The 25243-nt window shown below is 56.3% G+C and overlaps 2 protein-coding genes across 6 annotated transcripts; one reads left to right on the top strand and one right to left on the bottom strand.

Annotated features, from left to right (window-relative positions):
- The first annotated feature begins 737 nt into the window (after positions 1-737).
- Positions 738-5854, top strand: BEST2 (bestrophin 2). The gene is made up of 10 exons (XM_019746173.2): positions 738-837; positions 1727-1974; positions 2110-2204; positions 2995-3228; positions 3347-3501; positions 3826-3903; positions 4072-4224; positions 4303-4383; positions 4576-4730; positions 5197-5854. The coding sequence occupies exons 2-10, from the start codon at positions 1823-1825 to the stop codon at positions 5618-5620; spliced, it is 1527 nt and encodes a 508-aa protein (XP_019601732.1). The 5' UTR covers positions 738-837; positions 1727-1822; the 3' UTR covers positions 5621-5854.
- Positions 5855-7406: 1552 nt separating this feature from the next.
- HOOK2 (hook microtubule tethering protein 2) lies at positions 7407-17085 on the bottom strand. 5 transcript variants are annotated; one of them, XM_074338046.1, is made up of 22 exons: positions 16916-17085; positions 16315-16400; positions 16174-16246; positions 15176-15226; positions 14931-15063; positions 14779-14846; positions 14367-14429; positions 13957-14037; positions 13700-13860; positions 13472-13612; positions 12299-12500; positions 11913-12023; positions 11714-11801; positions 11283-11352; positions 10452-10589; positions 10273-10360; positions 10044-10078; positions 8575-8657; positions 8391-8491; positions 8069-8179; positions 7929-8000; positions 7407-7847 (listed from the first exon to the last, which is right to left on the bottom strand). In XM_074338046.1, the coding sequence occupies exons 1-22, from the start codon at positions 16958-16960 to the stop codon at positions 7698-7700; spliced, it is 2151 nt and encodes a 716-aa protein (XP_074194147.1). In that variant the 5' UTR covers positions 16961-17085; the 3' UTR covers positions 7407-7697. The 5 variants fall into 5 exon arrangements, with proteins under 5 accessions (XP_074194147.1, XP_019601790.2, XP_074194148.1 ...); XM_019746231.2 differs by having other exon boundaries at positions 8391-8494; XM_074338047.1 differs by lacking the exon at positions 14367-14429 and having other exon boundaries at positions 8391-8494.
- Positions 17086-25243: the final 8158 nt, after the last annotated feature.

Below are 25243 nucleotides of genomic sequence, written 5' to 3' on the forward strand. Positions count from 1 at the left end.
GACCCCAGGAGCATGTGCAGCTGTGTAGAGGGCAAGCGTTCCCACATCTTGTGTGACCACAGGTGTGTCTTTCTGCAAGGAAGATCCTGAATGTGTGTTACCACCCTCTGTGTGATGGTGTGTGAAGGCTTTCTGGGCTCTGAATGGGGTCTGCATTTGGCTGATTGTGTGACCTTGTCTTTGTTTCATGGTGTGATCAGGAGGGAATGCAGGACCCCTGGGTCCCTGCCCATGTGCTCCTGGGTGGCTGTTTTGTGGCTGAGACCTATGAGCCTGCTGAATTAGGGTCCATCTGCCTTATACCTGAATGTTGGAGAAGGTAGAGAGAGGTGTGTCTTGTGTGACTTTGTGACAGTGCAAACTGCCCTCTGGGTCACCGTGGTTTTGGGTCAGTGTTGAGGGAAGCTGAATTCATGCCTGGGTCTATGTACCGCATTTCCCCAAAAATAAGACCGGTTCTTACATTAATTTTCACTCCAAAAAAGACGCGTTAGGGCTTATGTTCAGGGGATGTCATCCCGAAAAATCATGCTAGGACTTATTTTCCAGTTAGGTCTTATTTTCAGGAAAACACAGTACTTCTTTGTGACAGTGTATGATTATAGGTGACTGTGGAGTGATCCAGCCTCACTGAGCTCTCTGTGTGTGTGTGTGTGAGAGAGAGAGAGAGAGAGAGAGAGAGAGAGAGAGAGAGAGAGAGAGAGACTGAGAAGGACACAGTTGCTGTCCTCTCCCCCAGCTCTAGGTCCAAGATCCCTTGAACCTGCCAGTGACTGACTGGGAGAGAGTCCCGGGAGGAGCAAGAGAGGCCTGGGTGGATTTCTCCCCCTGCTCCAGGTAACAAACTGTCCAGACTTCTCCAAAGTTCTGAGTCTGCAACCCAGGGGGGCGGGCCAGGGAGGGACTGTCCACGCCCATTCCCCAATCCCCTCCCACTCCGGGGTCTGGCTTCAGCTCCACCCAACTCTGAAGCCACCTGCCTGTCCTGTCCTTGTCCTCGAGTGTCCTGCATCCACCATCAGGTGAGAAGGGCCCAGACCTGGGGGTTTAGGGGACCCTGAGGATAGGTGGGCCTGCGAGCAGGAATCCTCAGGGTCTGGAGTGAAGAGCTTGGAAGCTGGAGGAGAATGGACAGGAAAGATCAAGGTGGACCCAGGAGAAGGGGAAGGGCAATTAAGTGGGGAGGGTGGATAGACTGGGGCAGCCTTGCAGGAGAGGGGGCCAGTCTGAGGTGTGTGTGTGGGGGTGGGGGGTGCTACAGGAGGGAACCTGGGGGCCAGGAGGTTGAGGACAGGGCTTCAGAGGGCAGATACTGGGAGCTAGAGGAGTGGGGTGGGGCAGAGATGGGATCCGAGAGAAGGGAAGGGGGGGCAGTCGGAGCCCTGAGAACCTAGAAACCGAGGTGCTGGGGATTCAGGAAGTGGGGGAGGCTGTAGATGGAGCCCAGGTAATGGGGATGGGATCAGGTAGACCCATCTCGGTTGACCCAAGGCTTTTGGGAATAGGGGCTGGTGACAGGGCCTGGGGAGGTAGGCGCAAGACAGGGGCGGAGGGGGGGCGGGGAACCGAGTCCAGGGAAGCGTGTGGCCTGCGAGAGGGGTCTTGGGAGGACTGGCAGCTAGGTACCGGACTGAGCAGAGCTGGGAGGAGAAGACGGAGGAGATAGCCGGGCGCGGAAGGGGACGCTGAGCTGAGTCACCCCGTACCTCTCCACCCTCTCCCGCAGCCCCCAGCCCGTCTCCCTCCCGGCTCCCGGTTCCTCGACCCACAGGTGGGGATCGGTCCAACCCTTCTCCTTTGGCCGGACTGGTCCGGCGCCGCGATGACCGTCACGTACACAGCCCGCGTGGCCAACGCGCGCTTTGGCGGCTTCTCGCAGCTGCTACTGCTGTGGCGCGGGAGCATCTACAAACTTTTGTGGCGGGAGCTGCTCTGTTTCCTCGGGCTCTACATGGCGCTGAGTTCCACCTATCGGTGAGGTGGCCGGGGGTGGGCGTGCCGGCCAGAGGGGGCTGGGAAGGGGCCGGGGGTGCCCAGGGCAGAGCGCGAGAAGAGAGGTCGGCAGCTGCGGAGGGAGCTTGCCCGTGACCCCGCGCCCCTCCCTTGCAGCTTCGTGCTGACTGAGGGGCAGAAGCGCTACTTCGAGAAGCTCGTCATTTACTGCGACCAGTACGCTAGTCTCATCCCGGTCTCATTCGTGCTAGGTGTGTCTGAGTTCCTGAGTTCCCCATCCCCTGATCCAGAGAAACCTTTCCATTCATGGCTTTTGGAGACGCCCCCATTCCTGCCCCTCTGAGATCCCCCTCAAATCCAACCCCACAGACCCCCATTTTTGCGTCCTTTATGCCAGGTATGGCCCCCATTCCCAAGACCTTGGATATCACCTGGTCACAGTGCCCCCATGAGAGCTCCATGTCACCCATATGCTTATCCCTGGTCAACTCAGAGACTCCCACCTGTGTAAGATTACCAGTGCCCCCCTTCCTATGTCCTGAGCCCCAGGGACCTCCTAGACTCTATCCTCTCAAGTCCAGCCTGGGGAGTATTTCTTTGACAAGTCCTGGCCCCCAGCCTCCTTCCCACTGTTCTCTGCTCGCATGGATGGGGTGACCAGCCTGGCCAGGCTCCTTGACATAGACCCTGTGGCCAAGCCCTTCAAACATCCCTGGCTCCCTGGCTCCCGGTGGCCTCGGTGGAAACCTGCCCACCGGCCCTGTGTCTCTGCCTCCATACTGGGATCCCAATTCCCCATCCCAGGCGACTCCCAAGAAGCCAGAGTGACCCAACCTGCTCCAGCCACTCTGATCTTAGGACTGAAACCTCAAATTCCAAGCCCAGGTGGCCCCGCGTGGTCAGGGCGACCAGCCTGCCTGGTGTCCCTGATGCAGACCCTATGTCACTCCTCTTCCTTCTCACCACCTGGGCCCCCAAACCCCTGGCTCTCGTCTGTCTCCCCACTGAGCCCCCACTCAGCCGTTCCCGGCTCTCCCGCAGGCTTCTATGTGAACCTGGTGGTGCACCGTTGGTGGAACCAGTACCTCTGCATGCCTCTGCCCGACGCGCTCATGTGCATAGTGTCGGGCACGGTGCACGGGCGCGACGAGCGCGGCCGTCTCTACCGGCGCACGCTCATGCGCTACGCAGGGCTCTCAGCTGTGCTCATCCTGCGCTCTGTCAGCACTGCAGTCTTCAAGCGCTTCCCTACCATAGACCACGTGGTTGAGGCTGGTGAGACTCGGGCCGGAAGCAGGGGCAGAGCCAAGACGGGGGGCGGGGCGAGTGACCACCCCCGCCCCCCGCAAGGACGGGAGGGCGGGGCAAATGATTCTGGACTTCGCCCCTCTAGGGTTTATGACCCGCGAGGAGCGCAAGAAGTTCGAGAACCTGAACTCGCCCTACAACAAGTATTGGGTGCCCTGCGTCTGGTTCTCCAACTTGGCAGCACAGGCCCGGCGTGAGGGCCGCATCCGCGACAACAGCGCCCTTAAACTGCTGCTCGAGGTGGGCTCGCCAGCTGGTCATTAATACAAAATACCAGGGAAATTGTACCGACTCCCCTGGAGTTGTGTCAAACAGCAGCCTGCCACGCGCCTCCCACAAGGCCGATTCCAAACATCTTTACCCAGCAGCCCCCAGGTGCACATTTATGTGTTGGGGGCCTGCACCTCAGATGTACATTCACCACTAAATACTCTCCCTGGAGCCCTCAGAAGTACATGCCACCTCCCACCAGGTCACTACTCACCTCCATCCCAAGTACCCACACTTAATCCCCACGTGTGAGCTCACAAGTCAGGCCCCCTCAATGACTGTATCCATCCCCAGGAGCTGACTGTGTTTCGGGGCAAGTGTTCGATGCTGTTTCACTACGACTGGATCAGTGTACCCCTCGTCTACACTCAGGTAAACCCTCTGTGCCTCCATTTATATCCAGTGTCAGACGCACTGGTCTCAAGGGGAAACTGAGGATCAGCTAAGACCCCATCACAGTGACACCTGATCCTAGCCCTGGTCTCTCCACGACCCCATCTGGCTGGGAGAGCCCTGACCTGGCGGACGGCCCACCTCCAGGTGGTGACCATCGCCGTGTACAGTTACTTCCTGGCCTGCCTCATCGGTCGTCAGTTCCTAGACCCTGCGCAGGGCTACAAAGACCACAATCTTGACCTGTTCGTTCCAGTCTTCACTCTGCTGCAGTTCTTCTTCTATGCCGGCTGGCTCAAGGTGGGTGGGACCCCTGAGGCCCGGACTCCGGGTGGTGGGCAGCAGGGGTCTCCGCCTACCTACCCCCTCCCTTCTCAGGTAGCCGAGCAGCTCATCAACCCCTTTGGAGAGGACGACGATGACTTTGAGACCAACTTTCTGATCGACCGAAACTTCCAGGTGAGACTCCCTAGCGACCATCCCTGGGTTCCCACAGTGGCCAGAGCCCCACCCCCGCCAAGATTTGCCCAGGCCTGGCCTCTGAACCATCCTTCTCTCTTTGGTACCACATTCCTACCCATCCTGAGGGGTCCATCCCGCGGTGCCCATGCTTTGTCATCCCCCAACTTAGTCCCGTGTCTGCGTGGGCAGGTGTCAATGCTGGCCGTGGATGAGATGTACGACGACCTAGCCATGCTGGAGAAGGATCTGTACTGGGACGCGGCTGAGGCTCGTGCCCCCTACACAGCAGCCACCGCCTTCCAGAGGCTGCAGCCCTCCTTCCAGGGTTCCACCTTCGACATCACGTGAGCCACCAGGGTGGGCTGGGCCTCATGGGGAGGAGACTTATGGCTCTACCCTGAGTGTCTGATTGAGGGGGCTTTAGGGTATGGCTAAGGGCTAAATAAACTCTGGAGATTCGGAGCTAAGAGTTAAATAAAGTCTACCAGGACAAGGGCTGGGGTCAAGATCTGGGACCAGGCCACGAACTGGGAGCAGAGCTAAGGGCTAAGGTGTATGAGGCCTGGACTGGTGGCTAGAGGCGATACCAAAGGAAACACAGCAGAAAAACAACTGAAGCTGTGAGGCCTAAGTTTGAACAGAGCCTGGGCCAGAGGATAAGGCCAGGTTTTCAGGTGAGGGGCCAAGGTCTTTTGGTATAAGTGTGACAAAGGGGTGGGTGGAGCCAGGAAAAGCTGCGGGCTTAGGTCCCAGCTCTGTAACCAAGGAGAGGGTCGAGATCGCAGCGCTGTCCCACTGTCCATCCCACAGGTTGGCCAAAGAGGACATGCAGTTCCAGCGGCCGGATGGCATGGACGTGCCGCTGGGCGAGGCTCAGGGCGACTTCTTGCAGCGCCTCCTGCCTGCAGGCCCAGGCATGGCCGCAGGAGGCCTGCTGGGCCGGCGCCTGTCCTTGCTGCGCCGCAAGAACAGCTGCGTGTCGGAGGCGTCCACTGCTGCCAGCTGCGCGTGCGCTGGCGCTCCAGACGGCCCGGCCCTGGAGTGCGGCTGCGGGGACCTACTGCTCGACCCGGGCCTGAGGGAACCAGAACCTGAGCCCCTCACTGGGCCCGAGCCGTCTGCCACGGGTTCTGTTGCCGAGCCCTTCACCACAGTGTCCATGCCCATGTACAGGGGACCGGCTCCACCCTGGCTGCCCAGCCCCATTGGCGAGGAGGAGGAGAGTCTCACCTGAGACCCTGGGGCCCAGGATCCCCAAGGACAGGGAGCCAAGACCCACACCACATGCAGGCACCAGTCTGGGCCTGCATAAGCCGCGCGTGGACTCCTCCTATCCGCTTTTGACCAATTCCGGCCTTCATGTCTGGCATAAGGGCTTGGAGCGCCTGTGGGCTAGGCACTGGGCTAAGCACAGGGGATTCTTCCAGCTGCTTGGAGCAGCTCATCCTTTCCACCAGCTCTACTTCCCACTCTCCACTGCCTGAGAGGCCTCTATCAGTGTGTCCCTCCTTTATTGTTGGAGTGTGAGTGCCTACCTTTCTGAGTTGTCAGGATGGGATGAAATGAAGGCTTTAAAGTGTTTGGTACATAATAGTTGCTCAATAAAATGTTAGTGGTTTCTACTCAAACGTTGTTAGCCTGACTTCCGTCAGGCATTATGCTGTCGGATTTGAGAATTTCTCCAGGTTATTTGATGATGCCCTGTCCATTTCCTCCCAAATTCTGTACTCTGAAATGGCCCCATCATTGCACACAGCTTTATTCATTCATTACTGTACCAGCCATAGTCCCAGGACCAAGGCTTCCTCCTTCCAGCCTTAATTTATAATTCTGCAAGCAACCTCTCCACCCCACGTCCCTGAATTCTCAGATACCCTTTGAGTGCTCTTAATTCAGTATGTCAATGACTCCTATATCTAGAAGTCCAGCTACGATCCTTCCCCTGTCTCTACACCCATAGCTCCAATTGTCTGCTCAATGTCTCCATGTGGGGATCTCCTAGGCATCTCAGACATAACATGCCCCTGAACCAGCTCCTCATCAACTCTCCAACCTCTGTCTGACGGCTTTGTCCTTCCAGATGATGAAACCAAAACCTGTAGTCATCTATAAATCCTCTTTCTCTCACCCCCCTTCACATCAACCCAGCAGCAAATCCCATCGGCTTGGTCATCAAATTGTACCCAAAATCCAACCATTTCCCTTTCTTGCAGGGCCCCCACCATGGCTGAGCCCCCACTATCATGCACCTACAAGCTGGACTAGTGACCTCTGCCTTGGTCTCCCAGATCTGGCCCTAACCGCGCCCCCACCCCCGCCCTAGTCAGTTCCTCCCACAGCAGCAAAGGGACCCTGAATCAGGTAACATCCGTCCTTTCCTTAGAACCCTCCATGACTCCCACCTAACTTAGAATAAAAGCTAAAGTCTTCCCACAGCCCACAAGGCCCTGAACAATCTCCCTCCCCTCGTCTCCTTTTTTCCCCTCACTCACTCCACACTGTCCCTCTAACTCACTAAGCAAGATCTCATCTCAGGACCTTTGCACATGCTGTTCCCTCTGGCTGGATTGCTCTTCCTCAGTTACTTACATGGCTCCTCCCACACATCCTTCAGGTCTCTGCTTAAATTATGTCACTTCCTTGGTGAGGCCTCCTTTGCTTGCTGGGCTTTTATTAAAAATCACCACTTCCTAAATCTACCTCCTGCATCTCCATCACTTTTGTCTGCTTAATTTTTCTCTATAGCCCTTCTCACATCAAACTTTTATCTATTTTGTTTATTGTCTATCTCCTTTCATTGGAAATAACAGCTTCATAAGGCAAAGATTTTTGTCTGAAATTTCTTCAAAACCTACCACACATGTAGTTACACAAACACAAATATGAATCTCACCTCTCACTAGGTACTATCAGTCACTCACACTTTAGTAAGAACACAAGTCCGTCCTTTTTAAAAAGCAGTCGTCTGAGTCCCTGGCCCATCGTCTCACCCTCACCTCAGTCCCCAGAATCTAACCAGGGCAGATTAAAAGTCTTTATTATTTTTCTTCTCAAATATAAAATCACTTCCTGGCAGCTCATTAACCCCAGGGAGAATATCAAGGATAAGAATCACATTGCTAAAAAGAACAGACCCATATCTGCCTCCCACCCTGTCCTGCACTCTTGTCCCATCTGGGAAAGCAAAAGGCAGAAGTCATGACCTCAAGGCCCTCAAGCAGCTGACCCAGGCATGATGCTGGGCCCTAGGTGAGTTGGGGGAATCCAGGGTGGACTAAGCCCTGACTGGCTGGGCAGGATCCTGAAGTCTGTCAGTGCTTGTCAGTGGAGCGCATGTTCAGGGATGCTAAGCGTCCCAGGGGTCCACGGCGAGCATTGGTGGCCAGCCGCTGCTGTGCCAGGAATGACTGAGCATGGGCAGGCGCTCGTTCTTCCCCTGCTCGCTGCTGCAAGGCCATGCCCTGGAGGGAAGGGGTGTGGTTGGCATCAGGTGAGCCCACGGGACACCCCCAACACTCCAGCCATGGTACTGGAACACTCACCATATTATACCAGGCACTGATGAGCAGCTTTTCTTCCTGCTCCCGCTGACTTCGATTCTTCTCAAAGTCCATCTGCCAAGGAGGCAATAGTCAAGGGCCTGGATACGCTGGGGGCAGTGAGAAGGGATGAGGGCACCCACCTCCAGGTGCCGGATTCGGACTTCCCGTTCCCGGAGCTGTGTCCTCAAGGTACGGAGTTCTGGGGGTGCCCCCTCAGGTGGCCGCTGCTTGGGTTCCAGGGTCTGTATGACCTAGGGGTTGGGGAAGACACAGCCAGAGTGACCTTGGCCTCACAGGCTTTTCGATGCATTGGGATGCGTTAAGTGTGACAGCGCATGTAGAAGTCTATGACATGATGGGATATGACAGACATGGGGTGGGGGTCAGAGATGTACAAACTGGTGGGAGGTATGAGCCAATGGAAGGCAGCCACCCAGGTAGGAGGTCACCTAGCATCCTCACCGTGCGTGCCTTGTCCACGTATCGGCGGTACCGTTCCTCCATGGCCCGCAAGTCCGCCTCCTTCTTCTGTAGGCTGTCCTGCAGTTCCTCAATACGTCGGGCTGCTGGGGGAACAAGGTGGCCCCTCAGCTCCATGCCGAGCTCAGGGCTTCCCTCACCTGTCCGGCCGCTGAGCCCTGCTCACTGTTGCCATCAGAAGGTGGCTCCAGCTCCTCAATGTACTCGCGCTTCCGCTGCAGCTCCAAATCAGCCTCATGCAGCTTCTGCCTGTGGGCAGGGGACAGGCAGCAGCAGTAACCACGGCAATCCCAGCTGGCCAGGAGTGCCCCTACCTGGCTGCAAAGATCTCTCTCTCTTCCTGCCTGACAAGCACAGGTGCTGTGTGCTCTGGCCCCACCACCTCCTCCGCAACAACCCTCCACACCCCTAGTCAGGTGTGTCGGCAACCCCTGGATCAGCCTTCCATTTGTCCGCTTCTCATTTCACAGCCCACATGCTGGTCCAGTCACCATCACCCCTCGCCATCCTTTTCTAGTCTCAACCCCTTAGTTCCATTCTCTACCCAGCAGCCAGTGATCTTTCTGGAATGCAAATCTCTTATAACAAAAGGAAAGAAAATGCAAGCTATAAGTTGCACCCAGGTTCAATGCCCTATACCACCAGTAGCAAAAACCAAAAGTTTTGATAACACTCCCTGTAGATGAGACTATTATTGTGCATTGAACGTGGAATATATATAACATTCAATAGTCACTAAAATTACAAAGGCACGTGCCTTCTGAGCAACCAATTCCACTTGTGATATATTTGCATACAAGTGAAATCATGCACATGTAACGTTTTACTTTGTTGAGAAAGAATGAATTAAATACATTATGATATTCACAAAAAACGCTACAGGTTAGCCTTTCTGGACCAGAATTCTACAGAAGAATTAAGGTTGTAACGCCTCTAGGTTTCCAGCCTCTATAAGGAAATACTTTTTACTGTATAATTTGGCCTTATATTCCATCCTTGGCCAGAACCGAGAAAACTACCACCCAAATCATTTTCTGTAAAGCCTAGTTTCTCCAGGGAACCCAAGTTGACACAGGCTGCTATATTTATATAAAAAAGTGACTATTCATTCATTTGGAAAAATTTTCCAGTCATGTTAAGTAGGAAAAGCAAAGTGCAGGCCAGCACATAGTATTATGCTACCTCTTGTGTAAATAAGGAATGAGAATAAAAATCTATATTCATAGTCATTTGTATTTGCTTTAAAAACTCTGGAGATATTTCCATAATAAACTAATAGGAATGAGGGTGGAGTGGGTAGAAATTGAATCAATTGGGGGAGTACACATTCTGGTTTTTAAACTATAAACACGATCAATATTTAAAATAGTTTCTTTTTTAACAATGTAAAAAGTAAAAGGCGACTATCACTTTGTTACACTACCTTACTGAAATTCCCTCTGCGGCTCCCCATTGCTCCCCCAAAACAGTCCTTACTGCTACCCTTGGCCTTTAAGACCCCACTAGATCTGAGCCTTTAGTCTGTATTTCTGCTGACTTTCTCTCCTCATAAATGACTCTCCATTGACACCCTGCATCCGCCACACCTTTGTCCCAGCACACCCCCCCAAGGAGTACCCTCCCTCTGGGACTCACAGATGTTCCTCCAGCTTCCTTTTCAGCAGGGTGGACTGAGAGAGAGAAGAGACATGGGGTGAGTAGGGGTCCAGACATGCCAACCCGTGGGGTAGGGGTGACACCCGAGTCCAGTGGTACTTACAATGGACTGTATGGGGCATCGGGCAGCAGTGGGGAGAGAGAAGAGGGTTACTGGGGGGGCAGGAGGGAGGGCTAGGCAGGGAGGAGGCATCAGGTGGGCACTCACGTCCTCCGTCTTGCCCCCCAGCTCCTGCAGGGCCTTCTGTAGGTCCTCCACCTGGGCCCGCAGCTCTGACAGCTGCTGCTGGTTCAGCCTGAGAGGGTGGGCGGCCGCTCAGTGCCTGCACTCGCCCTCGGGCCCTTCCCCACGTGTGGAGGGCCCTCCCTCCAGGACCTGGTCCTCACCGGTGCTGTGTCTCTAGCCTGTGGCGCGCACGGTTGGCCTCCTCCAGGTGGCGCTGCAGCTCCTCCTGCCGCTCCCGGTCCGCCGCCTCCTGCTGGCATAGGCGCTTGTTCTCCAGCTGAAGCTGCACGAGAGTCTCCCTGTGGACCCGAAGGGAGTAGAACGGCGCTGGGGACCCGTCATCCCGCAGGCCTGCCCGGGCTCATGCAGGGGGACCGGGCAGAGGGGACTAGGAAAGGGACAGAGACCTGGAGAAGAGCCCAGACAGACCCTGGGGTAGGACTAGGGTCTGGTGGCTTGGCCTAGTCGTGGATGGAGCGCTGGGGGACCAAAGTGGGCGGGGCTGAGCAGGGCCTAGGTGTAGAGCCAGGCAACGGCAGGGCTACAGGAGATGGTTTGAACACAGGGAAGGGGCTGCAGGAAAGCAACACACAGGAATGGGAAGAGCTGGGGTGGGAGAGTCCATCTGGCCAGGACAAAGGGCACTGAACCTAGCAAGGGCTACACTGAGGACAGGGCTGTGCCCAGGGGGCAGAGTCCAATGTGAGAGGGGCTGGGGCGTAGGATTTTTGCATGGCTAGTGGATCCAGACAGATTGGACCTAATTATGCACTGAGGATGGATCCTGGCGAGGCAAGCCATCAATAGGGCTAGAGCCCCCGCCAGGTAAGGCCAGAATGAGGAGTGGGTGGGCCTAGGAGCCCAGCTAGGACTTGGAAAACAAACCAAGCAGGCTGGGCTATCGTAGGTGCCTGCACAGTGGGCAGGGCTGGGGGGAGGGGGAGAACTAGCAGGCCAGGATGGGACCAAAGCTCTGAGTGACCCCAGAATACCTGAGCTCCGCAGGTAAGATCTCTGCTGCTAAGTTTTCCACAGCCGGTGAGGTGGGATCCAGTGAGGGGTCTGGAGAATGAGAGAAAAGTCTTCAGGTAGCTGCACAGCCCCCACTCCCATCCCAAGGGTCCAGGTCCTCTTTCCAAAAATCATCTCTGGGGGCTCAAATGCTGCCAAAAGTCTGGCTAGACACACGCCCCATACCCGGCTTGACAAGGAGCTGTGATGCTTGGCCCCACCCTGAGCTCAGGAGTACAGCTCCTGCTTTCTGTCAGCCTTTGTCACCTCTTTCCCTTCTAGTGTCCCTCCAGCATGGCCTAGCTCTTCCCCCATCCTAGACAAGACCAGGGACACTGCCTTTTCTGCCTGCACTAATAGCACCCCAGACCACGCCGGCACCGCAGGATCCCAGAATGGGCCCCAAACTCACCGGCCTGAGTGGGGCCCCGAGGCTGCAGCTGGGCGCAACGTAGCTCCTCATTGGCCTCCCGCAAGGAATCCCGCTCCGCCAACAGCCGCTGGAGGAACAGGGCGCAAGAGATGCCACTTGTCGCAGACTCAGCATCCAGGGGAGTGGGCTACCTCATGATGGGCAGCGTGGGGCTTGGGTGGTGGGACGTCAGCCTCACCTCCTTCTCCTTTGTCACAGACTCATACTTTTCCTCCAGATTTCGACACTCGAATAGCCATTTCTCGGCCTTCATGGCCTCCTCCTGCCGCTGGCCCTGCAGTTCCTGAACCTGAACAAAGGGGAGGGGTGAGAACGGCAGGGTGGGAACAAGCAGCAAGGACTGAGTACAAAACCTCAGAGGGGTGGGGCTTAAGAGAAGGGGCGGAGTTTTAAACCTAGAGATGAGCTGGCCTACCTAAAGGGCATGGCCTACATATAAAGAGAGCGCTCACCTCTGAGGGGCTCAGCTCCCCACTGAGGGTCCCCAAAGAGAAGGGAGTGAGCCATGAGAGGCCCCCGCCCCAGCCCAGGTCCAGGCTCCCTGGCACCCCAGCCCCTTCACACCTGCCGCCGCTGCGCCTCCAGCTGGGTGCGCAGGGAACCAGCCCTGCGCAGCTCATCCTCCAGCTGCCGCGTGCGCTCTGCATGGCCAGCGTTGCGCTCCTCCAGCTGCCGCACCTGTCGCCGCAGCTCCCTGAGCTCCCCCAGGCGGCGCCGGCAGCTGCTCAGCGTGGCCTCCAGCTGCCCAGCACGCTCCGAGGACTGCCTAGGGGAGGGGGCAAGTGGGGAGAGGAGGCCCAGGTCTGCAGTCAGAGGTCACTTGGATGCAAGGCCCTCGGGACAGGTGTCATGTCAGCCCAGGAGCATTTGAGTTCAAGGAGATGGGTCTTGAAGGTCAGGGGTCAGCCCAGGCCTGGTGCTATTGGGGGTTATTAGGAGGCATAAAGGGAGCCCTAAGCATCAATGCATAGCTAAGGTCATAATCAGGGATGCTCAGGAATGTCGGTGTGGGAACACAGAATGGTTTTGGGGTTACAAGGGGAATGACGGAGGCCCAGAGGGATTGAGGAGCCTCCAAGGACACTTTGGAGTTGTGAGGTGGCTGTGGGATTGACGAGGGCACTGTGGGTGCAGAGGCCATGGTGGGGTCATGGGGGAGCTTTGGAGTCAGAGCAGTATGGGGTCCTCAAATTTTAACATTACAGAGGTGCCATGGGGTCACAGGGGAGCCCTTTGAGGTTACAGAAGGCACAGTGAGCTAGAAGGGGTGAGTGCTATGGGGGCTCACTAAGCATGCTGGGGTTGTAAAAAGGTACAGTCATGTCATGGGGTACACTGTGGAATCATAAGGGACTGCAAGGTTATTGAATTATGGGGTCCTGGAGGGCACCATGGGATCCTGGGGCATAAAACCCAGAATGGTGCAGTGGGGTCTGGGGAGCATTGTGGGGGGCCCTAGGTTTGGTAATGTCACAGGGATTGTCACTATGAGGTCTGGGTGATACAATGTAGGATAACAGGGGGACACTGGGGGACACATGGACCCAGGGGCCTTGGTGATATTCAGAGGATGTAGTGGAGTCCAGAAAAGTGCAATAGGGTCTGGGATGGCATTGTAGAGTCTAAGGGGCTTTGTAGGAGTCCAGTGGGCATTTTGGGGTTACAGAGGTACTGCAGCATCAGAAGGGCACTCTGGCAATGGGGTATGTGGTGGAGACCCAGGGACCCACCACTCACCGCAGGTCGTCCATCTCATCCTTCAGGGCCTGCGCCTCCTGGGCCAGGCTGGTCAGCGCCTGGTTCCGCTGTTGCAACTCGGTGACCTCCCGTTCTAGCTCTGCACAGTGCAGACGATCATCCTCCCTGCCGCTCTCCAGCCTGGCGGGTGTTTGGGAGTCAACAAATGAAGGGGCTGCACTGTCCCAATCCCCTGGTTGGCCTGGCCCTAGCCCCAGTTGCACACACCTGAAGTTCTCCTCCTGCAGCTGCTCCAGCTGGGACTGTAGCAGCAGCAGCTTCTTGGCAGTGAGGCCTGTGGCCCCCTCACCCTCGGGCTGGCCTACCCGCTGCCGCAAAACTGCGTTCTCCTGCGCCAGGCTCTGCTTCTCCTCTGACAGGAGCACCAGCTGCAGGTAGGAGGTGCAGTGAGCTGGAGCTAGGAGGGGGGCTATGTAGGCCACCCTGCCCTGGGAGTAGCTGTGGTCCCCCCACCTCGGCCCCACCTGCCGCTCCAGATCCAGACAGCGCTGTCGAAGCTCATCCCCCTCATCAGCCTCCTCACTCAGGAAGTAGTACCTGCGGGACTGATAGGGGAAGGGAAGGGGCAAGGAACTCAAGAATCCAGGGGAGGAGGTTAGGGGAAGGAGGCTGGGATCTCTAGGGGCAGAGAGGATACTCTAGGGGCAGAGAGGATACTCTTAGATCCAAGGAACTCTCAGGATCTAAGAGAGGGTTGGGACCCCAGGGGACTGGAGGAAGGTGATGAGGGAACCCTGGGTACCTGGCAAGGCAAGAGGCTAGGACCCTGCAGGATGGGAGTGGTTTACAGGCATAAGGACAAGTCCCTCCTCCTTAGACAGCCCTGAAAATTAGTAATGGGGTTCGGACCCTAACCAGATCCCCTACCCCTTACCTGGCTGTCAAAGTTCCCATATGTCTCTGGCAACAAGGCATCAGAGGTGTCTTTCGTCATGAGCTAGAGGGAGGTGGGGTGGCACTGAGATGGTCTGGGCTCTCTGAGGGCAGCCTTCAAGGCTTCTACAATCCAGCCTGAGAACCTGTTCATCCTCCTGTCTCCAAAGCCATTTCTCCCCTATAGCCCCGGAATGGAGTCTGCCCTCCTGCTGTGCGTCCAGCACACATGGAGGCCTGGTCCTTTGACAGAGCTGGGAGGAGCTGGCAGACACATGAGACAGGGAAATCTGGCCAGCTAAGTTCCAGACAGAGCCCAGGCCTTACCAGGGCAAAGCCTGTGCCCAGTTGCCTCTGCCCCGGAGACGTCCCCTCCCCTGCAGCTCCTTGCCACATTGGGCACCCCCACCTACCTCTTGGATGGCTTCCATCACCACATGTTGAACTGATTCCTCCAGTGTCATGATTTTCTGGATGTGCTCTGGGGATCAAGGTTGGGGAGACTGAGACTTGGGGAGGAGGATTTCCTCAGATCTTCCTCTGTGAACCCCCTAACCTCCCATACCCTGCTTTTTCTCGCAACTGATGGCACAGCCCAGCACCAGCTGAAGCAGCTTGCCGAGCTCTCCAGGGTCTGAAAACTCGCCAATGAGGCTCACGTCTGGGAGGTGCTGCTCCGAAATGGGATGTCCCAGGACCTGAAGATGGGTGGGGGGAGGGGTGGGTAGGTGGGTGTCAGGGGCCCACAGACTCTCCTTCTCTTCCTCCTCCTCCCAATGCAACCCCCTAAATCCCTTTACAGTTACTCACATCCTGGGAATACTCCACAAGGCTCTGTAAGATCATCTTCAGATTGCTGACCTGAGGAGAGACAAGGAGTTGTGTCCAGAGTCCCCGAGCCCCCCAGAAGGGGCCAGGCAGCCCTCACTCTGAATCTAGCTACCCCATCCTTTTATTTTCCACCTCCTTTGCCAATCCCTGGTTGCCTCATCTCATTTGGCCCCATTCTCTGTCTGAATGTCCTCTCTCCTAGGCCTAATCTGTCTGGCTGCCTGCCCTTTTTGTCCACCTGCTCGTCTTGTTCACATGTCCCCAGAATCCAATCACTTCTCACCACCTGCCCTACCACCCTTTGGCCCTAGCCACTGTCATCTCTCCCCAATCTCACCTCCCACTCTTGCTGCCTACCCTCCATTCCTCTCCAAGTAGCCAGGGGGAGCTTTTTCAAGCCCAAGTCTTTCCTCTGCTAAAACCTTTCCTTGACTTTGCACAGCACTTAAAATAGAATCCACCTCCCTGCTGGGGCCTGCCAGGCTCCTGATGACCTCATCTACCATTCCTAACCCCCTTGCTTTCTGTTCTGACCTCTCTCATTTCTTGATCACACCAAGCTTATTCCCAGCTCAGGGCCTTTGTATTTGCTTTTCCCTATGCCTGGAATACCGTTCCTCCAAATCTTACATGCATATCAGCCCATCTGGAGTAACCACCCACCAACCCTCAATTGCTCTCTCTCATGACCCAGCTTTTATTGTTTTCATATAATTTACTGCTGTTGGAAGTCAACGTTTGTTTGTGCATACAGGTTTTTGTTTGTGTTACTCCTTGCTGCACGCCCAGGCCTGCTTGACAAATGAATGAAAGAATAGTTGGCTGATCACCAGACATCTATGCCTCTTCCTGGCCAGATCTGTCTGTCCATTACCCAGATCACAAGTATTGCTGACCCATCATCCAGAACATGTCTAGCTGACCCTTCCCTAATCATCTCTTCACCAGTCTGTCCCCCAGTAGAGTCCACCTGTCACCTTCAGCCTCCAGTTGGGACCTGTGTCCTCTGAGATGCGCTGGAGCCACGCCTCGTTGAACCAGGAAGAATCTCTGAGGGTGAAAAGGTGGGATGAGCTGCTGGGGGACCCTTTTGGGACCCTCCCCTCAGCCCCACTCACATCTGGTTCAGCACATAGGCTATGGCCAGGCCACCGCTCAGCTCCTGGGGGCTGGTACAAGGAGACGGGATGTGGAACGTCTGCAACTGTGGGGGAGAGGAAAGAGCAATGGGCAGAGTCAGGAGTTGGGACCACTGAGCCACTACCCTTTTCTCGACTTTTCCTGTCACCAGGAACTTCACACGGTAGGACTGGGGCTGGCCCGTTGCTACAGCAAGCCAGCTCCGTGGGGGAGTGGCCTCTGCTCACCTGGGACCTGAGGGGGCGTGGCCTCACTTCACCTCTGTCCCACAAACCCCGCGCGACCAGGCCAGGAACCTAGTCACCTGGTCCCCAAAGGCCTTGCGTCAACAGGCCAGCTCACCTGTGCCCTTGCCCCACGTGACCCAGCCACAAAGGGGCGGGGTCTCACCTGTTCTTTCCACACAGGCCTGCCACGTGATGGGGACGGGTGTTCAGGCCAGAGTCCAACGGCCCCGCCAGCCAACGACCCCCTTCCTCCTCCCAGCCCCAGGACCGAAAAATGGACCGAGCCAAGGCCGGGACTCCTGGGCGAAAAAGAGTGGGCACACACCTGTCCCTGGCCCCGCCCCCAACCTACCCAGGTGAGCAGAGACCCGCATAGCTCGGCTTTGTCCACGCTCATGGCTCCCGATCAGATTCGACCACAGTCGCGGAGCCCCACCACCGCAGCCGCCTTACGATCCGCCACCAGCGAGAGCCCGCAGCTGCGACCTCCCGCTCGGCCTAGAGCGCCGCCCCGTGCCCGCCCTCTAGGCGCAGGCCCCGCCCAGGTCACGTGATCCCCTCCGGGTGCCGGCTCAGGCCTCCAGTGCTGCCATCTTGGATCCGGGCAGCATTCGGGTGCTCGTCCTGCAGCTAGGGGTCAGTCTGGGCCAGCCTCACGCATCTCTCTTCCCCCCGCTCTTTGTGGGTAGGGGAGACCTCATGATCGTTCCTCAGCATCCTAGGCGGAACTACCCCACCCGGTTATACAGGCGCATTCACGTACCTTCCCTTCGGTGAAAGAAATTCTGCTGTCTAGCTACCTTATGATCGGAGCTTTTATCTGAGCGGGGGAGGGGCAGGCCCTAATACATTCCATGGACTTAAGAGGGGTGATTCCAAAGGATTCTTCCTGATGGAGGTGATTTGGGAGTCTTGCCCCGGGGTAAATAAGGGGTCGTGGATGTGGTCCTAGGTTGAGGGCAAGATGATTCAGCCAGACACACACGTCCTGGGTGGTAGACACACTTGCCCATCCTGGATCCGTCCTCCACTGAACTTTCATTGTGCTTTATCTCCCCGAACCCGGAGCCAGGGTCCTCAGATCTCAGAACTCAGGACCAGGTCCCCGCGGCCCAGCAGGGGGCGCTCGGACCGCAAGAACGCGGCCTAGTGGGAAGCGAGTGTATCCAGTCTAAGATTCCACCCGGGTGATGGAGGGGTTCAAAGGAAAGTGATAAGAGCAGTTAAACAATAAAGTCGCAGTCACCTTTTATTGAGTGCCTACAGTATGCAGTCCTTGCGCTAAGCGATTTAAATACATAGGCGGTTGAAATCTCCCCAGGACTATTTTGTGCATATACCCCATTAAAAAAATCTCCCTAGGACTCAAGTGTTTTAATTCCCGGCTCGCAGGCGAGGAAGCAGAGGTTCTGGGTGAACCCGGCTTTAGAGGGAGGGGTCAAGCCCGTGCCAGCGCCCTTTGATGCCTGAGTTCCCTGGCAGCCCCTCCCCCGAGGTGAGGGCGACGTAATGAGGTTATTAGCAGTACCCGGAGGGGGGCGGGCTCGGCCTTGGGGGTGAGTCTAGGTCTGAGGGGAGTGGTGCTGCTCCCTCCAACCCAGAGTCTGTCTCCTGCGACCCTGCCCCGGAGCGGGTTAGGCAGTAGGACAGTCCCAAGCCACTTCTCAAGAACAGAGTCACTCTACCACCAGACACGCGGTTACAACCCACTCAGATGCGCAGCCGCACGCACGCACGCACGTGGGAGCCTCGGAGGCTTGTCTATACCCTCACATCCCCTTCCCACGTTGTTTTCAGCCTCTAGCCCCTGGGAGCTGGGTGGGAGGAGAGAGTAAAGGGGAAGGGGACAAGGGCCGACCGGTAGTGCTGGCTTCCGGACTGGACTGCCTTCCGGCGGGCGGACGTGGACACCATTGCCGCTGGCTCCCCAATCCCGCATCCACCGGAGGAGAGGGTGCTGCCAATAGGGGGAAACGGGGCCACCCTGGCCCTAGGTAGAAGTGGAAGGTGAGCCAGGAACTAGGGCTGTACCTGAATAAGGTGTGTGTGGGGGGAGTAATATTTGTGCGAGGGCCTAATTGCCCAATGTTGGGGGACATGCTAGGATCACCAAACATTTGGAGTGGGGTCCCAGTGTTTGCAAAAGCCTCAGGGATCCTGATGATTAGGAGGAATCTGGAAATCCAAATATTGGCAACATAGACATGAATTGTTCTATTGTTGATGTGACATTACGGGCATTCTATCCGAATCCCCATGTTTAAGGAAAGGTCCCTGTGCCATCAGTTTGGGGGAGGAGCCACAACCCTCTATTTGAGGCGTCAGGAATCTCATGTTTGGAATGAAAACGAACTCCTGTTTTGGCAGAGAAGAGCAGTAATCTCTATTATGGGATGCAGGGAGTCACACTATTAGGGATCCAGGTACCTTCAATTCAATGAAAGGGGTCACAAGCCCTCATTTCGGGGCAAGGACCCTATATTTGGGCAAAGGATGCAAACTCCCATTTTCAATGAAGGGAGCTCCAAATTTGGGGGATGGTCTGGAGGCACTCATTTTTGTTGGGACAGAGAGGGCAGGTCTGAGCCAGCAGTCCCCAGCTGATTTGGGGACCCCACCCCCTCCTGTTTCCAGGAACAGTTGGGCCCAGCCTGGGTAGTATTGCTGGGAAGTGGGTGACTCAACCCCTCCCTGTGGCCACAGCTGGACCCCGGCCCGCACCCTCTGGCCTTCACATCTGGGCAGAGACCCAGTCATGAGGACTGGGATGGGGACCCTGGGTTCACACAGTTGGAGGATGGATGCCCCTCCCCCAGGGCTGACCACAGCCATAGGGTAGACACCATGCTACATACAGGCCCTCTGCACTTCAGACACTGACATCCTTCCAGGAACTCCCATCCTATACACCTCCCTTTGTCTGTGTGTCTGAGTCCTTATGAAGTGTGCTCACATTTGTGTGATTGAGTGCGCATAGGTGTGTATGTCTGTATCCACCTGTCTTGGTGTGTCTTGGAGCCCTGGGAATTTATGCAACAGACTGTGTGACTTGGTGGTGTGTGGGTGGGGGGCTGTCAGGGACTGGGGCACATGCTCTCTATTTAAGACCTTGCTTTATGTTTACTGTGTTTCCCCGAAAATAAGACCTAGCCGGACAATCAGTTCTAATGAGTCTTTTGGAGCAAAAATTAATATAAGACCTGGTCTTATCGGGGAAACACGGTATAGTCGTTATTCTTTGTTAGAAGTGTGACAATCAGCACCTCAACGTGGCTTTAAGTTGTGTTTCTGTGTGACTGTCCTACTTTCTCTCCATCATGTGTCTTTCTGTGACAGTGTGACCCTGTCATGTGTGTCCTTGGCTTCTCCATGTACCCTTGACAATATGAATGTCCCTGTTTATGGCTTTTGGGTTTGTCTCTATGACCCTAGTTTACTTCACGCGCGTCTTTTGTGATGATCATATCACAGCATGACTATCATGTGTCTTGATGTCCGAGGCTTTGTCTTACTTTGTCTTGATGGTGATGGTGTGACTTTATCCGAATGTTTGTATATGCCACCTGTATATGAAGATGGCCCTGTCTGTGTCCCTACCAAAAACGGTGTGTGATGGGTGAGTCTGTGTAACTGTGCCTCCGAATGCGTCCAAGGGACCCTGTCTGCGGTCGCTGCAGAACTGGCTGGACTAGTGAAGGTTTGTGCCATCGTGTGGCAGGGGTATCCTGTGTCCATGTGAAACTCGGTCGGAGAGTTTGTGACATTGTAGGGGGAATGCCAAAGTCACAGGGCAGAGTACTCAACAGAGGTAATAACTGTTGCAGGGATGTTAGGCGCCCTGGAACCTGCTGCTCTATGCTGGAAGGGCCCCTCCCTGCGCTGCGGGGGCGCGTGCGTCGTGCGTGACGTGAGACACGACGGGGGTCACTGCGTGCGTGGAGCCCGACGCGGTCGTGCGTGCGAGCGCGGGGGATGGGCTAGCTGCATGCGCGCGTGCGTGGGCGGCCGCGGGGGCGGAGCGCGCGAGGGCGCGCGGTGCACAGCCCCGCCCCACCCAGGCCTTGGAGCGCTGGTGAAACCCGGAGGGGGCTGCCGTTAACCCCTTCCTGTCCGACCTGAAACTTGTGGCCCCTAGACGCTGCGCGCGGGGGCTTCCCCGGCGTCTGGGGGCCGTCCCTGCCAGGGAAGGAACTCCCCCATCGAACCGAGAGACCCCCCCCCAGTTACCATGGGAACCAGGGCTTCCCAAGTGCCTCCTCCCCTCCTCTCCAGATCTTCTTCCAGCTCCGTCGTCTGCAATGCGCTTCCCTCTCCCGGTCCCCGGGGAAGAGGGCTGGGGTTAGCGAGGCCGGGGTGTGCGTGACTCAGGCCAGCCCGGGGGTCCCCTGGCCGCAGCCGACCCCGCTCCCCCTTCTCCGTCCCTGTGACTCACCCCTCGCGGCTTTCCCCATGTGTGACTCAGGCCCCTGGGGAGGGGTCTGTGGACTCTGAGACCCCCCTCCTGGCAGGGAAGCCAAGAACCAAGCTCTGGGGACCCCTTGCTCTGGGGGAGGAGGGTCCCTTACCTGGTCCTTGCCAAGGTCACTAAAGGCGTTTCCCCCATCCCTGGCCTCCGGGAACCCAGCCCCTCCCCCCACAGCCCACAGGAAGTTTTGGCAGAGCCCTTCTTGGCGATGAAACGGTTAAAGCCGTTTTCTTATTCATTTCATCCAGGGGCCCCTTTTGACTCAGAGCAAGCTGGGCGCCCCCTTGAGCCGGGCCTCCTGGGGGCCTGGGTTCATATTCCACTCCACATGTACCATTTTTACAGAGGGAAGGGAAAGCAGTTGGTGAGATGGCTGGGGGTCTTGGGTAGCAGATAGAGCTGGGTTCAAATCCTGCCTCTGCTCTCACAGCTGAGTCTCAGTTTACCCATCTGAAAATGGGGGATAATTATGTCCTGCTCATTGTGGCATTGTGGGGATTAGGTGATAATGGATGGAACGTTTTGCATCCAGAGCTCAGCACAGAAGCAGGGAGGAGGCTTGGCACGCAGAAGGACCCAGACTCCTCCTGTCTCTTCCTGGGTGTTAGAGTGCCCAGCAGGAGTGAGTCCTTGCTAGCTAACCCAGTGCCCCACCCATGTGCTCCGAGGCCTTGGGGTTCATCCCGTACACCCCTGCCCCCCCACACCGCAGGCACCCAGGAAGTGAGAGGCGGAGCAGGAATGAGGCGGAACCTGTTGGGCCCGTCGCCTCCCCACCCCCCCACCCTCATTCCCGGGCCCTTACAGGGCCCCCACGCTGCAGCCCCACCCCCTGCTGCCCTGGACGCCTGGGTCCTGACCTGAGGGTGGCCCGAGGGAGGGGATGTTGGCGGAGACAGCGTCTCGGGAACATCCTGTGGATGGCCGGCTGGACAGACCAGATGGGAGGGTCAGCCCCTCCCGAGGCAGGGCAGAAGTCAGCTGGGGGCAGAGTAAACATGGCCCAGGGTGGCCAGACTTGGGGGGGTGGCAAGGAGTATTCACATACACAGTCACCCTGAGAGAGCCAGTCCAGACACAAACCCCTGTCACCCTGCCACAGTGAGACTGCCAACTTGGGACACACTGACAGGGTCAGACACACACTGGGCAAAAAAAACCAGCAATGGATGTCACACAGACATAGTCAGTGACAGGGCAGACTCAGGAACAAGATCGAAATTCTGCCAAACACCCAAGCCATCAACAGGCCAGAAGTATGCAGGCAGGGTGTGTGTGACACAGATAAATCAACTGGGCATACAGACAAGATAGACACACTGCCAAACACAAGCACAGAGAGACATTCAGGTGAGCCTGGCTCACCAAGTAGCATGGTTACATGCACTTGGAGACAAATGTGACAGGCCAGAAACACACAGATACAGAGATGATTGTGGGTTAGATACGCGTGACAATGCATACAAGTTGATAGATTCAGAGAACGGACAGTCACTTTCAGCACAAGCACCACAAGAGCTTCATAAGACATGTTCAGACACACACTGTCAGATCCTGACACACAAGAGAAAGCAACACATGAGCACACACACACACACACACACACACACACACTAGCAAGATCACTAACTCGGAAAGACACTCAGAGGCAAAAGAGAAAAACAAACCTGTGATGAGATGGATAGAGAGGACACGTATACACCATGACAAAAAAGGCCCCTCCCTTGCTCCCCACACAGTTGCACACACTCAAAAGGCTACAAGGGACATCAAGACTTACAGATACACGCTACCACACTGGTAACACTCACATGTCAGATTCACCACAGATGGACAAATGCAAACAGACAAACTGACATTCACACATGCTATGAACAGACAGTCACATCCAGTACAGAGAGGCATGGACAGGCCACAGTAGTGCATTCCTAAACACATTGGCACAGAGACACCCTGGCATATGCGCACACACACACACACACACACACACACACACAAACCACAGACAGGCCATAGCCAAACATTCATAAACAATGGCACAGAGATACCTGACACACACACACGCACACACACCAGCCACAGAGCTCACACACACACAGACCTCACACAGGCAAGCCATGGACCTCACACACACAAACACACATACACACCAGACATGAATAGGTTAGCCATATGAATTCCAAAACAACACATGCATATATAGACCAGCTACATGCAACCTATTCCATAGACCATACACACACACTCACTCCCCCAACACACACACACACACAAAACAGACAGACCCTATACACCCCTGCAGGGTTAGGCCAACACACAGACAAATGTACTGGGGAGACAGGCCTCACATACCCTCACACGCCCTGACAAGCCAGCCACACACAGACCCACAGCCGACCAGACACACGCACTCCTGGACCCTGCTGAGGTTCTGTGGGGCTCTAGGCTTCCCAGCCTGTCTCTATCCCCTTCAGAGATTCCAGCACTTACTTTCTCCAAACATTGCCCCCCACTTTCCGCCCTGCCTACTGTTTGTCATTTCCCATAGGCCCAACTCAGCTGCCTCAGTCCCTGGTGGGTTGTGGGCCTGTTTTCTCAGCACATCCCCTGTAAAGGGGGCACACAGAATCTCAGTCAGACTCAGGCCCCCCAAGACCTCACCAGCAGTGTGTGTGGGGGACAGAAACAGTTTTGTGGGAAACTCCCCTCATGCCCAGCTGAGTCAGCCTGAGGAGACAGCCTCTCCTTCCTGCTTCCAAGAAAACCCAGCAGCTTCCTCTCTAGCAGAGGGGTGAGGGACCCCCAAACCACAGAGGTGGGGGAGGAAGGTAGCTGGCAGGCCAAGGGTTCCTGGGGGAGGGCCTCTCTGATTCTCAGCCTCTTCCTGCCCAGCTGCCTGTCCACACCCAGGGGCAGGGACGCGGGATGTTGGGTGCTATGACTTGTGGGTTCTCGCCCTGTCCTGCCCACTGGCTGACTCACACACAGCCCCCAGCCCAGTTTCCTGGTGAGGGCTCCACTGGTCAGTGGGGCCAGGGGGAGGGGGGTCACCACGCTATTTATAAGAAGGAGAAGTCCCTCATGTCAGGACCAAAAGCCCCAGAGAGACCCGTGGGTGGGGGTGGGTGAACTTCCCCCTTATCCTGTCCCCCCACCCCATGCCCTGGGCCCCTGGATGTGGGGGAAGCCTGGGCACAGAATCCTCCTACAGATGCTGGTCTGGAGCCCAGGGGCTGGGCAGTCCCCAGCTGCCAATCTGGGCACCCAGGCCAGGCGGGGGAGGGGGCTATCCTCACACCCTCTTCACAGGGCCCTTGGCGCCAGTGGGGCGGCGTGAGGGGGTGGTGCCCAGGCCACAAGGGTGAGACTGGCAGGGGCCTGGAACCGGCTGTACCAGCTCAGCTGGGCCCCCGCCCTCCCTTGCTGGCCTGATCCCCACCCCCTGTTCAAACACCCATGTAGAGTACAAGGAGCGACCCGACCCCACTCCAACATGCTGGGCTGGCCCCCCACCTACCAGCATCTCTCCATCCTGTGCCCAACTCCATTGCTCTCCAGATTAAAGGAGACCCTTCATGAAAGGGTCTACAGAGCTTGGCATCCAGTTGGTACTATATAAAAGCCTCTCTGCTTGTGATTATTCACAGTGTAGTGGTAATGCTCTGGAGCCAGACAGCTAGGGTTATATCTCGACTCCAGCACTTACAGCTGTGGGACATCAGGCAAGTTCTTTACCTTCCTGTGCCTCGGTTTTCTTGTCTGTTAAATGGGGGTACATAGCATGTATTTCTCTGGGTGGTTGGAAGCAGGCAATGAGTTATTCTATGTAAACCACTTAGAAGAGTGCCTGGCCCATGATAAGAGCCATATAAGTGTTAGCTATTAAAATAATAATTACTATTTCTCAGTCTGTCTGCCTATCTTAAGTGTCTGAATCTTGCTGTCTGCATGATGTTAACCTTGCCCCGGGTTTGTCTCTCTGGCCATCTCTCCCTGCCCTGACCCCCGCCTTCATACACCCACTTTTCCTTGCTGAGTCCTTGCCCTCCATCTCGATCCTCTCTGGGTTGGCCTCACCTCTTTCCAAGACTCCCCTGGCCTGGCCTGCCTCAGCACTGGCCAGGGCTGACTCACTGTGGCCTCCTGGCCTGTGAGACCTGCAGGTTGGCTTCGTGAGATGCTGCCCTCTGGCCAGACCTGCCCAGCCCCCCAACC

This window comes from Rhinolophus sinicus, linkage group LG07 (genome assembly GCF_036562045.2).
Source record: "Rhinolophus sinicus isolate RSC01 linkage group LG07, ASM3656204v1, whole genome shotgun sequence".
Classification (NCBI taxonomy): domain Eukaryota; kingdom Metazoa; phylum Chordata; class Mammalia; order Chiroptera; family Rhinolophidae; genus Rhinolophus; species Rhinolophus sinicus.